Source organism: Bombus flavifrons, chromosome 2 (genome assembly GCF_040668555.2).
Source record: "Bombus flavifrons isolate JBK064 chromosome 2, iyBomFlav1_principal, whole genome shotgun sequence".
NCBI lineage: Eukaryota > Metazoa > Arthropoda > Insecta > Hymenoptera > Apidae > Bombus > Bombus flavifrons.
This window is the reverse complement of record NC_138443.1, coordinates 5,534,533-5,554,203: the sequence shown is the minus strand read 5'-3', so window position 1 is coordinate 5,554,203 and position 19,671 is coordinate 5,534,533. Positions and strand designations below refer to the sequence as shown.

At 35.0% G+C, this 19,671-nt stretch overlaps 1 protein-coding gene across 1 annotated transcript in view; it reads right to left on the bottom strand.

The window, feature by feature from the left end:
* The window catches only part of LOC138189685 (icarapin-like), a 55,890-nt gene that overhangs the window by 17,526 nt on the left and 18,693 nt on the right, over nt 1-19,671 (bottom strand). The window contains exon 2 of the mRNA XM_069131804.1: nt 4,478-4,687. Coding sequence (XP_068987905.1) covers nt 4,478-4,687 — 210 coding nt within the window. The remainder of the gene's footprint in view (nt 1-4,477; nt 4,688-19,671) is intronic.

Here is a 19,671-nt window from a genome sequence, read left to right as displayed (position 1 = left end):
GTCAAATTGACTGGTTTTACAATTTTATTTTAAAATTCCTACTTCATGTTATATTTTCCTTACGCAATGATGTAATGACTTTCGCAACGATAACTAAAAGAATAATATAATGAATTTTATATTGTTTTTTATGTATTCAAACTCAAAATAATTTCGTATCGAGGCTACTTATTAGGCCACTTAGGCTACTATTAGGCTATTCGAGGCTACTTAGGCAATCTGTTTATCGAACCCCGATTAACCAGTTTCTTCGTTTTGTACAACCTTCCACACGTTTTAAAAATTTTTACTGTGTATCATTCAATATGATGATATTAGTTATCAAGAAAATTCCAGATCGATCGCTAGATGCTAACTAGTTCTACAATTTTATAAACGTGTCAACTCTCATTTAGGGATCATGGTCCCAGATGGATTAATAATATAAAAAATGTACTAAATAACATTGAGTTCCTTCTGTAAGAAAGTAATAAATCAATAAATATAAAAATATTCTATTATTACGTATTTTTTAAAGAACAGTCATTTTGATCGGTTTTGGTAGAAATAGTTTCGTGTTAACTATCGGTAGTTCTAGTGTTAATTTGTTTGCAAGGAACGTCGTTGCATTGATACGCCGAACCTTTATTTCAACGTTCACAACATTCCTTACTCGACACTCGTCGCATCATTTATTGAAAATGTATAATACGAAGCAATGTTTTTTGGTAGCCGATATTCCAGACCTTTACCCATTGTATTAAAAGTAGGAATCGTGAACCTGCACTTAGAGCCACGGATTTCCGTTTTCTTCTCGTTCGATTATGCATGTGAAGGCACGTGTGGTTTTGGGAATGTCGGGTGGCTTTAAAGACTGCTTCATTGCGAATTCCACGCGATAATGTCATCAATCTCCTCGCATCACGGCCGGCCTCTCTCTGATCCTTTCACGTTGTTTCTTTTCTTCCGTTCTTCGTCATCTTGGTCCTCGTTTTATCTTCATCCCCCTTCGTCCACTTATTCTCTACTGCCTCCGCTTCGTTTTCTGACTTCCCTTTTTCTTTTCGAAACTCGTTCCTAACGGTATGCAGATATATTCATGAAATTGCTCCGTGAACGTGAGCAGAAGCGCATGGAACTGGCAACAAATTGTAGATGCTCGTCTTGAAGGCTATAGAATCAATTCTCCGTTACGTAGAAGGGAACGCGGCAACAGGAGGGAAAGAGAGAAAGAAAGAAAAGGAGATAAGCGAGAGGAGAGAAGGAAAGTTAGAAAAGAAAACAAGAAAAGAAAAAAAAAAAAAGAAAAAGGGACGGCGGAAGGAAAGGAACGAAAGGATCCGCAGTTTCCGCGATGCGGCAGTAATCACGACCAGCTAATTAGGGCGGTAATTTCTGCTAATTGCTTTCATTAGTACAGACCGAACTACCATCTTCTTTATCGCCGATATAATTCTATAATTACGTCGATTTCACGGTATCATGTTTTATAACTGTGCTTCCTGTGTCAATTGGCTGACTTTGAGTCGTGGTTAGAGTCTACGAAGCACAATGTCCATAGCATTTTATTGTGGTTTCACGTGAATCTGTTTTATTTATTAAACAGCGACCGCTTCACTTTTACTCTGTTCTTCTTAGTAACTTCGTAAGAATTGTTTCTCGGTATTTAGATTCGAAGAATTAATAATTCGAAATATAGTCTTCCGTAATTATAATTATGGAAAAGCGACTTAATAATAAGTGCTATAGATGCGTATTATAGATAAGAACGTTTAACGAAATTTTAAAAGCGTTATAATTAACGCTTGTTTGCAATTTAATTGTTTTATATAATATTTTGTATTATATAATTTTTTGTTTTATATAATGTTTTATATAATTTGCTAACATTTACTTTTAATTACGTCAAAAATAAGCTTATTCTTTTTTTTAGTTCTTTTAAAAAGTGATATTAACGCTCTATACAGGAAACGTACAGTGGCTTTCATTATAACTTGCGTAATTTTGAAAATAAAAAAGAAAGAAAACGAATTACGGAAGCCGAAACAGTCAGCCACGATATTACTTGAAATTTTGATTAGCACATTCGTATATATGTTCCAGAGTAACTTTGATACCTAACGTAAGAGTAACTGCAAAACGATTACATTATGTCGAGAAGTAACTTCGAAACTTTTGTAATATTTCATGAGGAAAGTAACTTCAGAACTCCTATATTATTTCACGTTCAAGAATAGCTTCAACACTTAGCGCGGAAATGACTTCGAAACTCCTGCGTTATTCTACGATAAAGGTTCTCAGTTTACGTCGACCAATTTATTTAGACCCCGATAAGTTATCAAACGTGTCAGAGTCTACAGATATAGCTACGCCTGAGAATTCAAGTTACGATAGTTTATATTACCGTTCATATGTGCATGCATGTAATAAGATTTAATAAGATACTTGCGAAATACGAGGTAAATCTGGAAAGTCTTCAGAAATTTTCAAATATCATTGCCTCTTCGACATTTCATATTTTAAAAGATCCATATGCGTGTCTATGTTTAATATTATACCAAATTTCTCAACGATCATACGTATACCTAAATAACGGAATTAAATTACGTTCTTTGTATAATAAAATTAAATCGCCTCTCTCCATTGCTGAATATTATCGTTCAATCAGTTTTCGTTTGCTATATATCATCCATGTTCATATTACAAGTATTTATCATTATTTGATTCTGCACTTTAAACGATGCCTCGATTCAAATTTAGATATTTTCTAGTACAGCTTTTTGACTATACTGTGTGTAATATATCTAAAATTTTTGGATAACTCTTGCAAATTGTTCTTAAACGCGTTTGCCATATATTGTTAAAATCAATAACGATTAATAGTCTGATAATTTAGCTCGATTATCATATTCTGTACGAAACATCAATTTATTGACATCTATCATCGATAAACTTACTATCGTATAATTGATTCGTGCCTCTCATTTTACTAAAATGAAATGAAAGATCTTGAAAATGTTCTATGATCGATAATTATAACACAATCACGAATCACATCTACAATCTTTTTTCGCTTTCCAACTCGTCGTTAATCATCGTTGACCGCCGTTATCCGTTTCTCATCCTGCGACCGAATGATTTTTCCTTTGCCGTATTTTTACGCTGTACGTATCGTAAAGCACCGATGACACAGTTCTATGTGTGCAAGCGAGTCGCAATAAAGCGAGTCGGAAATTCGAGAAATTTCGACGGCGACCGAATACTTTCACGAACGTACACAAACGTAACCCGTATATCACCGCGGGAAACGACAATCGGTTGGCTATACAGAGGCCGATTGCGCGCGGGTATTACGAGCGCAACGGGTCGCCGGAAGTTACGTTTGACAAACCGCATGTAAGCGGAACACGGACACGGCCGTTCGCGATTCCGTGTAATTTTATGTTTGTGTTTGCTGAACCGTGATCGCGTTTCTGCGGCAGTCTAAGCGGCACGCGTGCGGTCATTCCCGATTCCAGCAAACTATCACTCTATTTGGCCGATTCTGTGTTACGTCCCCACGAATCCAACTGATCCGCGATCATAATCCCCCGTTCCCTGATTATCTACCGATCTAAAGCATAATTCGATGGCCAGTTGTTTTAGGATATTAACGAGACGTTTCGTCGGAGAGTTGGCCGGCAATTACGGTTGTGGCAATTGTGTCGTTCGAGATTGAAAAGAGGGTGATTCGAAAGAGTCGACAGTGGAAACAGGTGTTCTGATAATCCCCCGAGTTAAAGTAAAATTCGATTTAGAGTTGTTTCGCGAGAGTTGTTAACGAGAGGTTCTTTTTCGAGAGGCAGTGACAACGATGGCTGTCAAAAACGTCGTTTCAAATTGAAAAACGGTTGTTCGAAAGGAGCTCTGTGATATAGCTGAGTGTATTTCTTTCGAACGTTATGCATCGTATCCTGTTATTTAAAAACTAATTAATAACTAATAAAAACTAATTTCATAAACTAAAATGTCTCCTTTGTACTTAACGACGAAGGAAATATTTTAGATATAATCTAAATAGCTTCGAATAGAGGAAAAGAAATTTTCTTGCGGCTATTTTCAATGGCGATATATTGGCTTGTGTAACATTACTGGAAAAAATTATTTACTATTGAGAATTCACTATTACACGCAAGGTATTTTGCCCATTTAACAAATTTCGTTCAAAAATTAACGGCAAGAAATAGCTGATCTTTCTTGACAGAAAAGATATTCGATATTAACTATAGAAATTAAATTGAGGAGATATCGGAAGAATATTTTAATAGTAAATTGAACAAATTTACGGTGTTTGAATAGGTAAATTATATTTTCAGAGAACGTTAAATTTCTTTTTGCATTTTTTAAAAATAGCCCAGATAATAAGCTATCGTTTGAAAGCACCTCGTCGACAAGATGCTTAATAAACATATTGAAATTGTATATAGCGCGCATATAGCAAATATTTTTATTCACGTACCTTGCAGGCTGGAATACCACCCGTCCAAGAAGTTTGACCTGAACAATCTGTTCCAATTCCAGGTTGGACTTTCAAGACTGTCACTGTCGCTGTCGAAGCTCACATCAGGGAAATCGAACGCTGCTGACATCATTTGACTTCCAACATCGGATGGTAAAACAACGACGGTGTCTACATTATTCTTGTCGCTAGTATCTGCGTTACGTGCACCTGTAATAAATAACAAAATTATTTGAAAAACACGTTAGATATTAAATACGTTCCTTACTAATTACAGCTGTCGAGATAGATCTTTGATAAGATCTTTCAATTTTAAACAACTGAATCACATTTAAGATCTAACCGAGTATTAAGTATTAGCTTTGAACGTTGTAATTGTATATAAATTATGTATATATTTTAATAAATATTGTAATAAGTAACATAAATTTCACCTCGCTCTAAAATGAAATTTCTGATGACATATATATGAGGGTGTATATTGACTAACAATATCCTATTTTTTAGATTATACAGTTACGTGATATGTAACAAAGGTTCTGTTTATTCGAATAACTTTTAACATTAATACTCAAGTTGACTACCACGTTCGGTACATACATATGTAACATTGGACGATGACTCGGGATAGGTTGTTTGTTACTAAATTCCAGAATATTCAAGTATTTCGATGATTGCATATCTCGTAACGTTACGTAAATATGCGTGTATCTTTCGTTGCCGATTTATATGCTAGTACCCAAAAGAACGGTCGTTATAGAAAGTTTTAATGAAAAACATATGGCGGGAGTATATATTACGTCATCGTATGCACTGTATTTGTAAAGTTAAATTGATACGAGAGAAAAGTTTCAAAATTACCGAGTACATTATCCGTGATGAAGTAAGACGGAGTATGGATTGTAAAACAAATTGCCATACTAACAATAAGCAAATCTAAAAACATGAGGTATTTTTTTTTTATAAAAAAAGTGAATTTTGTTAGTATTAAAAAATATGTATTTTTATCATTCGCCAAACAATTTTAAGCTTAACCTTCGATTCTCTGAAAAATACATTTTCTAAGAAAGAATTTGTTTGATCCAGCTTACGACTCCCTCTTGAAACCGTATAACTTCTGTTTAACCCATTTTTCTAAAGATAATATCTAGGTAAATCATTCTGGTATTTTAAAGAGTCATATGGATAGAATATATATATGAAAGATTTAGCTGAGCTAAATATAAGTACCGCCTAGTTTCAAGATTTGTAATAATATGTCAAGACCGTAGATATAAGAAGTGTAGATTACAGATGTTGTGTTGATAAAATCGACTTTATAGAGAGAAATAGAAATAAATAACAAGTTTTTCTTTTCCTTTCTATAGGCGGAGCAAATATCAGCTACAAAGGGAAAGTGATATCAAAATATGTCTATCTCGTTTTAACATGCTCTTTATTTCTCAGCCGTGATTATATTTGCTATTTCCATGGTCGACACTTGCTCGAAAATGGACAATTTTCGAATCATGTAATTCACGTTTAACCTATTTCTCCTTTTAAACGAATTCTCTCGTTTCGATTTTGAAAATTCCACCTTTTAACCGTTTGAGTCCCAGGGGTCTTTGAAAAAAAACAGGATCGAAAAATTCCGAACAGCGCGATAGCGCTTGTCTTAATCGATTGCGAAGAGAAACACTTTGTTATTTTATGAAATTCATCTATCTTATTATATATGTACTATTAATTTATACATATTTCAAATTTTGTTCAATAAAAATTATTGAGAAGATAACAAAATACCTTCAGTCGTCCGTAGCGTTCAAATGTACTGGGACTTTTCGATACAAAATCTAAACAGCGCGATCGCGCTACTTGGAACTCAAACGGTTAATTTCGATCGTGTCATCTACTGGACAAGCATAAAAAAAGCAACTGATTGAATCAATACTGATACACTTCATGACTCTTCCGTATATATTGCGTGTCAGATATCACAAGGAAAACTGAATTTCGTAACGTCAGTCCGTTTTTCAGCTTATCAGCTTTAACTCGTCTCTTGTTGCTCGCAAAATTTGTTGTACGAATAAAAATAGAATATTAATCGCGTATTCGATGAAATATAATTTTCAGAAATTGTAGAATTTCTTAAACACGAGTTCAATTATACGTGTTTCTTTCAAACATGAATTAGTACGGATAAAGAAGAGAAGCCAGTGCAGCTGCAAAGCTTTCAATCGCGAAACTTCAAATACACGCGTCGATCGAAGAAGGTCGTTTAAAAACGAAGAGGACCAGAATGCGACCTTATAATAATTATTCTTGCTCTCGGCGTGGCGTTTTACCCGCGCGATCCTTTCAAACGGCTCGTGGTACTTAGTGCTTTACAGCGAATTTGCCGTAGTGATTTATCGTCGAGCCCTTTTAGTGCCACGCCACTGGATCCGCTACCGACCTCACTGTCAGCCAGGAAATGCAGGATTCTGTACTTCTGTGCTGGGAGTTTGACACGCATGAACAAACTTAATCGGTAATCGATAAGCAGAGTATGTCTGGTAAGGATTAAAAAGCAAGAAAAAAGGGAAGAAACGAAGAAGAAAGAGAGAAAGAAAGGAAAAGAGGAGAAAACAATAAAAACAGCGACCACGTGACGTCTCATTTGCAAAGTGTCAAAGCGCTGCGTGTAACTAAAGTCTCGACGGCGTGGCGCACGGCTATCGTTTCGGAATGATCGATCGTGTCTTCTTTTAAACAGCCCCTCCTCTCGTTTGTATATCAAACGGTCCGTCACACAGTATTCCTTCCTCTCAAAGAACCTCGAATTTTTTTCATAGACGCTACACCGTTTATACGGGATAAAATGTAAAACAGGGATGTTTTTCGATAAAGAAAAACGCGAATGTAAAGTTACGATCGATCATGACTATCGGCGAAAGATAACGTAATACCTCTATATTCTGTGCTACCTTTTCAAAGTGTAATCCTCGTTTCGTGTACAGAATGTTCGAGCATAATTTAATTTCAATTTGTAGAGGCACGGTAGCTGGGTATATAAGTACGGCGAGGTGAAGAAATTGGGCGCGCAACGTTTGAAAGACGTCGACGGGATGTTCGTGAAAATTTCTCAGAGGGAAACCGCGAGAGGCGTTACGGATGTTTCTAAGATCGTCTTTGTTTCTGTACACGGGATATTATATTCTATACAACCCCCTGCGGTGCTTTCAAAATAAGCTGTTAAATGAAATTATTCGAGATTTCAGGTGTATGATAACACAATTCCCGAACTATTACAAAGTTATTTCGTAGAATAATCTGTTAAACAGACAAGTATTCTTATGCTAAAAAGACGTCAACTATTTTTAATGCTTTATACATAGTCGTTGTACCTTGTATAACGTATATAATTTATAATCGTAATATATGTATATAATCGTTATATACGAGTTTCTTAATCATCGTATCTGTAAATTTACAAATTTTCAAGTCTGCAAAGTTTTAAGTATTCTATCTTTCGAGTTACTAAACCCTTCAATTCTCATATTTCCAAACTTGTAAGTTTTTGCAATATCTCCTTAAGTTTCCTCATTCACTTATTTAACCCTTTCGGGAAAACAAAAAACTGTCTTCGCAAGCGAAAGAGGTGTTCAGAATCATTGAACTTGAAAATTTTCGCGTTACATAATCTTTGAATTATCCAACTAGTAAATTTTTAATTCTACTTCGTTAACTTTTCAAGTTAGCTTTACAGGAGAAACTTGCGATATACCAATAACTCTGCAAACAAATAATCCTACAAGAAATCCTAAAAACAGTAAAAGCAATTTCCCCCAAAGAGATCACTATCGTTCGCACGAGCATCCAATATGTAAGGGGTGTCGAAAAATAGAAAAAGAGAAAGAAAGAGAGAGGGAGAAAGATAGAGACAGGAGCATATTCATCGGACTCAGCGAACTAGATTTTTCTCGAATGCTTCTGGCGATTATTCAATTTACTCGTAGCCAATTCATATTGACGCACGTAGAAACGTAGGAGTTAGTTTGAGTCAATCTAATTCCTGTTTGGAAGCCCTTCCCCGTGCGAAAGACGACGCACGGTCTATCATAGCTCGAGGAAATTCGCGGCCACAGCTTTCAATGACGAAAAGTCGTCGAGATTGCTGCCACGGAATGAAATGTTTTGACAGACGACAACGACAAGATACTAGTCCCTTATTGAATTCCCTCCTCCAAGGCTTCTATAGTATACGAGAAACGAATTCAAGATTATTCCATACAACACTTTCCAAGCAGCTAGACACCGAGCATGCCACTGTCTTTATTAAATTGTAATAAAGTTATTGCGATAAAGTACACGCAATCCTGCATACCGAAATAAAAACAGTGTTTTGTATCGGTACTGTGTTAGGTGCATGATGAAATGTCAAAACTTAGAGAAGAGGAAATCGAGAGGAGTAGACAAGCCTGTGTTGTACAAGTACGTAGGAATCGTCAACTTATTGTCATTTTATAGAACGTTGCTGGAAAGAAGACTGGCGTGAGAAACGCGAGTCCGATTAGCTGTTTCGTATAGACTCAACACAATCATAACGATAATCACGTGTATTGATCGCAAATATCATATATACAAATAAATACAAAGATACAGTAACAATATTGCTACCTTGCCTTCGTTCCATCGCGCTAGTCTTCTTTTCGGCAACGCATGGTAGTACATACTTCGTCCTTTTTAATCGTTTTTGAATCCCTCCAATGTGAAAAAATGATGAGAAGTTGAGATTAAATGTATCTTAAATATACTTTATTTCTTTATAGCGAAGTTACGTTGCACTTTTGACGTTGGATGTAGAAAACATGTACTTTCAGCTTATCATACTCGACAATTCCTAATAATCATGTCGCGTGTAATAATATTTAAGACGTAAAGTTTATAGCATTATTCTTGACAACTTGCTCGAGCCTCTCTCGCACTCTACTGTGAAGGGCTTGACGAAGTTACTGAGTTAGTGACTTTAGCCATTACGTAGGCCGTGTCTAATTACAATCTAAACTCAAAAAAATCTTTCACCGTCAAAAATGTCACATATTTCTTTCAACTTATGTTTCTTAATTTCAATTTCTGCAAACTCTCGATTAGATCCTGAAGAGAGTCGAATGAAATATGCACGATGGTAAAGAAAATAAGGCGTTACACAATTTAAAAAATGTTACAGAAAGTAAAACAGACAGTGACATAATAAACCAAAAATTCCATCTACTCCATACATACAACCGATATTTCTCAATATACTTTCATGAAATAAATGCTACAGCCTCTACAAGTTTATCTACTTCAGCCTTATGCGATTCATTATAAGAACGCTATCAATCTCAACGACGAACAAAACTTTCCATTAATTTTTATCGAACTCTCGTACCGTCGATTCCTATGTCCATAATTCTCGTAAAGCAGAAAACTGCGCGAAAGAAACTCATCGTTAACAGACATGCTGCTTGGCGATCGTTAATTCAGAACTCTCCCTCGCCAAGCGACTATAACGAGAGTCACGAAATTATCTCCGGGCATTAAAATTAATTTCTACGAGTATAGCGTTCGCAGAGACGCGTTAAAGCGAGCAAAGTTCGGTAACTTCCAGCGAACTTCCACTCCTGAGCAGTTTATCGTCGACCGTTCGTACGGCGGAACGCTTAGCCGGTAAATCTGCTCGTCTATCCGCAAATATGGTAAACTATGTATGTACCGTGGTTCATGGACCCTCGCGATACTTCGACGCTTTCCCGCGTCGCGTCGTGTCACATTTTTCCTCGCGGCTTTCCTGTACACGGGTCTCTGGCCTCCCTTGAGAAATTTGAACCTGATCGATTTATCGGACGCGGCTCCCTGCCACCCTTTTTTTCTCCGTTTTCTCTCTTTTTTCTTCTTCTCCTCTACCCTCCTTCGCCTTCCTTTCCTTCGCTCTTTCTCAAGTGACATTAGGCAGGTTTAATGCGATGCCTGCAAAAAGGGAAACAGGGTGTAGAGGTACAGCGAGTAGGTGCCGAGTGCCATTGACTGCAGAATAAAATAGATGGTGGTATTTCCAGCGTGGCTCAGCCTTGGCAAAATTCCATTTCTTTTCCACGAGGTACGCGCCCTGAGCAAGAACTGATATTTCCCCTCTCTTTGTTCTTTTCCGTTTTCATTTTTCTTTTTGTTCAATTTCTTCAGTTATTTTTCTGCCTTTTCATTCCCTTTCCCTCCTTGCCAAGGAGGGCATCGATATATCTCTGAGCACTGATATATCGTACCGAACTGTCCTTCGAATCGAGATGAAGGAAGAGATAAAAAGATGTATAATTTTCGTTTGGTATGTTGTATTTAGTGGATCGCATAATGTTCGTAAGCTTTTTTACGCGACGTGTTTTTACATTCGGATGGAATCTTCGTTTTCAGTAATCATGTGGCGTGTCAAAAAGTATGTTACGTTTGTATTTCGGGACGACTATTGTTGTTTTTACTCGAATAAATAGTCAAACATCGCACGTTTCAAAAATTCTTGCGGCAAATCGGTTGAAAATCGCGCACGTAGACTGAGAATATATGTTTAGAGGATAAATAGATGTCTGGAACTCTGACAACTATACATATGTGTAGCGTTATTGGTAAATAACAAAATTTTTCATATCTTACTTTACGTTCGTTGGCTAGAAAAGAAGTGTCAGCAAATGGTGACACATATCCACGATCTTAGAATCCCAGATTCTACGACGTTTTGACGTTGTGTGTATTTATATCACGTTCTACGACTTCACTTGTACGAAGTTTGAAGTTTCAAGGCTTCGGGATATACCGTGTCAGTCTTCATGACTTTCGTGTGTATCCAAAGCGAGTTCGATGATTTCGCAATCGTAGAATTCTGACTCATTTCGGGCGCTTTGTATCGAATCCTGGTAGTTTATAGTCTACTACACTGTGCCGGATCCTATGCATTTGAATCATTGAATTTATGATTTCACGGTCAGTTTTAGATCCCCTGAGCAAGCAGTTTTGAGTTCTACGATTTTAGATTGGTCTATACCGCTTCTAACACTTTAGAACTGGACTTGGATGTGTTCCACGAATCTGGTATCTTGGAGTTCGCGGTCCCGAGTCTTTGAGGTGGTTCACAGTGGTTCGTGTATTCAGGATTGTGGTACAAAGCGTGTCTTACAGCCTTACCTTGGTTAGAACTGCTCCTTTATCTCGCAATGGACGGAATATAACCGCAGATATATACACACGTATATACTTCTGTTTACTAGATAAGTTCTTACAATACGATGCGGAGAAATGATGCATACGATATTTAATTGCCAATTGCTTTTGGTTTGTAATATTATAAACGTTTTCTAATTACATAAAGTACTGAATACTAGTGCTTGGTTAAAAGAAAAAAGAAACAGAAATAAGAGTTATTCCGTTGAGCAACATATTCGATAAAGGTTGTTTCAGTACAAGCAGTCAATTTCGATTCGACGATACGACAGAATATAGATAATTTTTATGGTATTTATCGAGATTCATTATGATTCGTTATGATTCGCAATATTTCACTATGTTTCGTCATATTATTTATGGTTCACTATGTATATCCTAACCACTATAACGTACTATTATCTAAAACAGTTAAAAAATTAACAAAGTTCGATTTTATTATGAGTTTCACAACTGGAATAATTCACTTCAACCAAAGACTGAACATAAGCTTAATTAGGAATTGGCTTATCAATATGAACGTGGACTGACTGCCCTTGCATCCTGAGTAATTATAGTAATTATAGGCAAAGGATCGACGTGTAGCTTGCAATATATAACCGATACACATATGTGTATACGGCAACGACACAGCTTCTCAATGACAGCGTCCTAGGCTAACATTAGGATGAATCTCTTAGTGTATATACTAGCTGAATAGCTATAACCATTGACACAACCACTTGAATTAATAGCCGGCAATTAAGCGGATGATAATGCTTGCCTTCCCATATATACGAACCTACCACCTATGCACGACCCTCGATAGTGTCGATAGAAAGACAAGTCTGATACTTATTTCCTTCGCCGATTCCTTGTCCAGTGGATTTATGGATTGTCTTAACTTAGAAAAGCCCGTTTCGTGGATTTTTGATGAAAGAAAAAGATTGATCCAGCACGTAAAGGAGAAAAATTTATGTGATATATAACAAGGCTGGTCATTAGGACAAATTCGATTTAGTGATACTGGCTGATACTTCGTAATACTTGATGACATTTCGTGATACTTTTTCATTAATTTCAAACACGAAATAGTCAGATCTAATTTAGTTGAAGAAAGCTAATAGACAATGATTAATTCCTAGCTTAGATTGTAGAAAGTAAACTAGTTTAGATTTCTTAATTTATTAGCATGAAGCGGGAAATATTATCATTCCACAAGGGTTAAACTATTTTTGTTTTGAGTTTAAGCCTGCATTTCTTGGTGAATTGTTTGGAAAAAGTTAAAAATTAATATCAAAGATGTTTCCTTATACGTATACTAGATATTCTATTATACCTTTATTTATTTGTTTTATATTTGTTATATACTATTAATAATAATAGCTTATGTTTTCACTTTTTCTTCTTATTTTTATTTGCTTTACAGTCTTCACCAAGCATCCTTCTGATACATATATTTTAAACGCTCTTCTTATCAAACTGTATAACTATTAACATAGCTATTAATCCACCTATTGTCCATCAACCTAACTGTACTATTTAAATTCTTATTGCTTAGCTCTTATCTGATTATTTAGTAATAGCTATTAGAGCTAACTATTTAACCGATTATGATTCTTTATCTAACTCCTAAAATACCTTCTTAATTTTTCCTCCCTTTTCCTTTCCAGTTCTCTTAATCAGTCCAAAGTCTCTTCTTTTCCTTTCTCGTTAACTATCTCCTGTATATTCATTTCTCCCCGCCAGTTTTCCGTACTCTGTTAACATGTGCTTTAAATCTCCAATTTCGTCATTACAAAATTCGCATAGTTTCTTCTCATTCCCTTCCTAACATCTATTTCATCTTTCCAATGACCCGCATATCATTCGCTTTCATCCTTTGCCTCTGTTATATCATATATTATTAATTATGGAATCATATTTTCAGAAAGTATTTTTATTTTTATAATATAATTAAATTCATAACATATGAAATATATTTCTTGGCAGATATATCAAGCTAAATTATGTCACAATCTATTGTTCATTATTCCGATGATATTATATCCCTGGCTCGCTTTTAAAACAATAGTAAATGTGAATATTTATGAATTAGTAGAAAAATCGTCAAATTATCATCGTCTTACCAGATTTATTACGCGATATGGGTGTGCATGCAGGAAACGTACACGTGCGCGCACCGATATTCCCATTAAATTTATACTGCAGTGTATCAAGTCGTCGCAATTGCCAACTGCAGGAAATCACAGAGTGCAACGAACGGTGCAGAGAAGGTTTTATGGAAATCGATGCGAATATATAATGATTACGAGTGGACCTTGCGTTATTTTAAGTACCTTGCGCTCTCTCTTCTATCACTTTATCGCGAGCTTTATCGGGCCAAGACGTATTCAAGCCGTGACGTTCGCTTGGCGATTGAAGAGTTCAAGATTTATCTGCCACTTCTACGAATCACCATTTATAACATTTTTTCGGCACATCTGCTTTCTATATACATACTTTCTACGTTACAGTAATTAAATTAAATTAATATGTTTTGAACGCAATGGGTGTGGATAAATATTTTAACATTTCTTAGAATATCTATATATCGTGGCTTGAAAATAGCCTGCAGTTGGCTTGAATAAAGTTAGCACGCGTTTAGCGGCGAGAGGCGGTAATCAGATAGACCGAAGGAGAATGAAAATGTAGCAAAGCTTATTCGTAATTATGTTGTGATGGGGTAGCATCGATGTTGAGACGTTCCTCTAGTAAAATTGTACACTTATTGAACAATCGAAAGGAAATATTCTTCTTAAGTGAATTTTATTTGTTGCAGTTTCAGCTATGAGGTTTTTATTTAGAAGAAACGATTTTTTTTAATTTGTTTTACGTATGATGATTTAGTATATGCATAGCGTAAATAACTTGTCTCAAATATACTTTTGAATTGAATCAGCGTAAATTCGTAAATTGCTTTCAACAAGGCGTAAATAAAAATTCAAAAATTGCAACGTCGCCCTGTATCTATAATTTTTTTTTATTAAGAATTCGAGTATTTCGATAACTAGCAGAAATTTGTTCTTTGTAATTAATTGCAACAATCATCGTTAACAATATGATTTTGATAACTACGCGAAACACATAATTCGCATTTATTCAAATTTGACGTGCAAAGAGGTGTAAATCTGATTCCGAAACCAAACATTTTCCAATGATTCAAATGTTCCAAACCTTCGAACTTTCATATCTGTTAAATGTTTAAATTTTCAGACCATTGTATAATCTCCAATTTTCGTGAACAAAGTTCCACGCTATTATTCAAATAAGTTAAAACCAACAGATGGTGTACGATTTAAATATGTGTTTAATTCTTTTAAAAAATTCGTTGAGAGTTCGAGGTAACGCGGCTACCAGCGAAACACAAGATTTCAATTATCTCATTGACTTTCGTACTCGGAAAAGGAAACTTAACTCGGAAGCGAGTTAATCTGAATGAAACTCAACATTTAAAGTGCGATGTGCTGTTGCGGTGTCCCCAAAAGGAGTATTTAGATACCTTGTGTTTCGAAGTCTGTGTGAAATGTCGCAGGATTCGAGCGCATCGTTGCCTATTAAAAGTCTATAAGCGTAATTGTTTCTCACGCAATGAAACGACAAACTACAACAATAAATAATAAAATAATTTTGCTTCGTTAGAATCCTCTACCGCCAAACTATAAGCAAATTGTAAAGGAATGAATTAATTTCTTGCCGAAATATAGAATTCGTGGTAAAGTAATGTTAATTTTATCCTGTTAGGATAAACAATTTCAAATAATTTGCACGTTATCACGTTAATTTAGATCTTAATAATTTTAATTTAATAAATTTGTTAAATAAATAATTTACACGTATTCATAATAATTTCAGATTATAGCACATTTTTCAATTTTTACGAAATTACTTAAATAGGAAGAACATAGGTTCGTTCATTGAAAGTCAGAAGCATTTCTTTAATAAAAACCGGCATTTTTCTATGAAAAATTGGATTGGCTAACTTCTTTCTTATCCTAACTTTTAATTGAGAATTTAATATTTATTAAACACTTAGAAGGTAGTAAAAAGTACTGACAAAGAATTTCATGAAATTTACTAATTAAAATATTTACAGTTCTTAAGGATCTATGGATCGCAGATAATAGTTCGTATTTTATTCTAATTTAACTCGATAAACAAATTACGCATTATTAATTATTTTTACGACGGAGTCGACGAGAAGTTTTGCTTTTAACGGGTTTAAAAGATTACAAAATGGCAAAACAGAAGTACAAAAAAAGGCAATAGGCATTGGACTTTAACTGATATACATAACACCAGAGCCTTTAAGAAAAATTATGCGAAGATATGCGACTGACCGACGAATGAATACGCAATGAACGAGTATCTGAGATCAAAGACAACAGAACAGCTTTCTTGGCATGCTGGAAGAAACAAGTTTTCCGTAATCGTGTGTGATTCATAGCACACATGACCTACGTGTGTAAATCTCGCCCAGTGACATTTACCAACCACCTAGAACTCTGGTTGGCTTTCTGACCATATTGCATTCTGTTCGTTCCACGAACACTTTTTCAAATACGTGCGATGATCATCTATAACTATTGTATGTATATTCTGGTATTTGTATATTTTATGTTATTTGAGTTTCATATTTTATGTTTCTGTTTTGTATGCTACTGAAATTTAAGTTAAGCTACTAAAGTTTAAGAAGAGTTGTACATGCAAGTGGTAAAGACATAGAGAATAAGGAATATAAATTGTAGGTTTTAAGTCTAAATGTTAAGCACGAGAGACGTTAAGCTTGGTGGTTGGAAAAATAAAACATAAATGTAACTGGTAGTAAGAAAATTAGAAGCAAATGAAATAAATAAAAATAAAACAATATATTCGTTCTAGTTTTCTTAGTTCGATTATTTACACATTTCTCAAATTAGAGCGTATCTTCTTATCTTCCTAACTGCTTGATAAAAAGTTTGTTATATGCAGAATGTAAAATTGCAACTAGAACGTTACTAGAATCATAATGAGATATTCACCGTATTTTTGCAACGTGACAATACAATTATATTTTTGCCCTCGAAACAAATTACATTAATTTATATTTGAAAGCAATATGTAGAATTTTTGTTTGAGAAATTTAAAAATTGTTGAGTATTAATTTCGTTATAATTGAATCATTCGAAAGCTGGTTGATCAACAGCAGTTCTGGAAAATTTCTGCATTTTAACATCAGAAGCAGAAGTTACATGAGAAACATTGAATTCTTTAGGAACGACTAGTCTCGATAGGGTTGGCTTGACTTCCGTATAATTACGTTGAAAAGGTATGTTTTTTACTAGAGGAAGAAGGCTTAAATTAGCCTCTTTCTTTTTACGAAGTAACAAATATCATGTTCGCGTGTTAGTTTACATTTTATAAGAAGAAAAATGAAACTGTTGGTTGATTTTAAATTGAAAGGTACAAAACAGTTACAAATGAATGAATTTGCAATTCTGTATTATGGCTGTAATGGTGTAGGTACTTAAGTGATCCGATTTTTAAATATTCATGAGCTTCTCTAAGAATTCATAAACTCTGCGTGATACCTTAGACATACAAATAAACTTTGCTCTCAAAAGTAGAAACGTTATTTGCGTTCACGGTTTCACTGGCTACGAGATTTAATTTTCTTATCTCGTCTTTGAAAATAACTCTGAATGGAGTATTCGATTATGGACACAAGCTTGTTTAAATGACACGAATTTCCAGATTACATTTAGAATTAACTTAACCAGTTTTTAGGCGTAATAAATCTTTTCTTTCAAATTAAACGATAACAAGTATCATTCGAAATCAACGTAAGTAAAAATTTTAATAAACTTCTTCTTTTATCGTGTTATTCTTCATAGATCGATGCAAGTCGAACACAACATGGAAAAAATACCTATTTACAACTACCTATTTACATCTACCTATTTACAAACAGAATTTCTAATAGAATATCTAACGAACAATACCCGGAGAAGTGGAGAACAGTCATTAAGACGTCTCCAATCTTGTGTTCAAGCGTGATGCAAGATTATTTTGAACGCCTCTTGTGGAGCTACACAGATACTGCTTGTTTAGATGAAACTCGCTGTAACTTGAAAACAAGGTTAAATAGGTCATACCTTTATAGTGTTATATAAACCTTTTTTATTGTTTTCATGTGCAGAACCTACCGTCGAAGCAGTTCCCTGATATCGCGTATAATACAAAAATATAACTTGAAATGAAATATTTAACGTGACATTAATTTTTCACAATAAACTTCTGTCAAATCCCAAATAACTTGAACATATTTGAAAAGAAACATTAATTGAAAATCAAATACAAGAAATAAATCGGTCAGTAATAAAATTTCTGATTCTCAATCAGATTACTTGGAATATTAGTTAACTCCATAGATGCCAATAAGTCTGCAACGACGCACTATTCAACCTGTCTAATTCGATCAGACTCAATCATTCTCATAAATTAACTCGATCATCAACCGAGAAATGGCAAATACTTGTTGACAATCGATACACAGAAAAGTACCACCGGTCGTGAACAGATAACCGAAAAGAGATTATATCGCTGCTAGAAGCGAACCTAGGGTGGATTTAAAGGGAAAGAAATATGAAATCTTGACGAGTTAAGTGGTTGAATCATTTTCATCCTGACGTTGCGCCCGTTCTATAGCGAAGTTCTATTTTCTACCACGATAGGCGAACGATACGGGTTGACAACCCGGCGGGAGAAGGAGAAAAAAAGAGGAGGAGAAAGAGAGAAAGGTGGAGAGGTAAAGGCGAGGTAAAAACGGCGCCGACAATACGTTCCGGCATTATGAAACTTGAAATCGAAATAACGCGAGCGAGTACATGTACAACGAGTACGGGCTTAATGCCAAAGACGTAATAACTCGCAAGTAGTTGCGTGTAACGTAACGTTTAGACGCGGTGGGGTTGCGACTCTTTATGCTCGAAGGCTCGTTAATTAGACGAAAAGACGCGACTGTACGCGAAATTACCTCGCGTTTATGCGTTTCAGGAAGCGGAACAGGTGGCACGACGAGGATGGTGCAAGGATCTTAGGGAAATTGGGGAAATTGAAAGTTATGCCACGGCTAGAAACTACTACGACCAGGTATAAGCGATATTTGCATTTTAGTTCGGTATGCTGAACATGAAGTGGACCGCGCTGGACCTTAACCATACGCAACTGGTCTCGGAGAGAAGTTTGAATTTTTATTTCGTTAGTAGAATTCAGTAGAGAATTTTAGAGGCGAGTGTTTGAGTGTTTTAATTGTAAGGGATTCCCGCGTGTCTACGTTATTAAATTAGTTATTAAACTTTTTATGGTTCTTACGATACAACCATTTAATAAATAAAATGATCAAATATATATAATTTCAGATATACTATATATCTGTGATAAAAACCGGTTCCTATTTTTATAATTACTAAAAGCATGCAAGTGCTTTTAGAAAAATTAATACTGAATTCGACAGAAGTGGAAATACGATTACATATATGTAATTACATACCGAGTTATTCTGAGTATATAACCTGTAAGTATATATATCTGATTTGAAAAATTAGTACAGAATAAAAATATTTTTTATTGATTTATTTTCACCTATTTTGAATCAACGCGTCACATTCATTTTTCAAAGATACAGCTAATCCGATCTAGATAGATTATTTGCATATTATGGATTACCAATGTTCAATCTACCAATTAATTCAACAGCTTTTATCTTGGAAGTCTATAATGAGTTTTCGAATGATTACAATATTATAATAATAAGTAATAAGTATGTAAAACGCAGATACACTGAAACTGAAGTTTCTATAAATAACAACCTAAACAAAATCATTTTCTATCGAGTTTGTTTCATCTTCCTTATATTTTTAATACTTTGAGATTCGTGTATAACAACCTCCAACGTTTAGACTGAACTTACAATAATTACAATTACG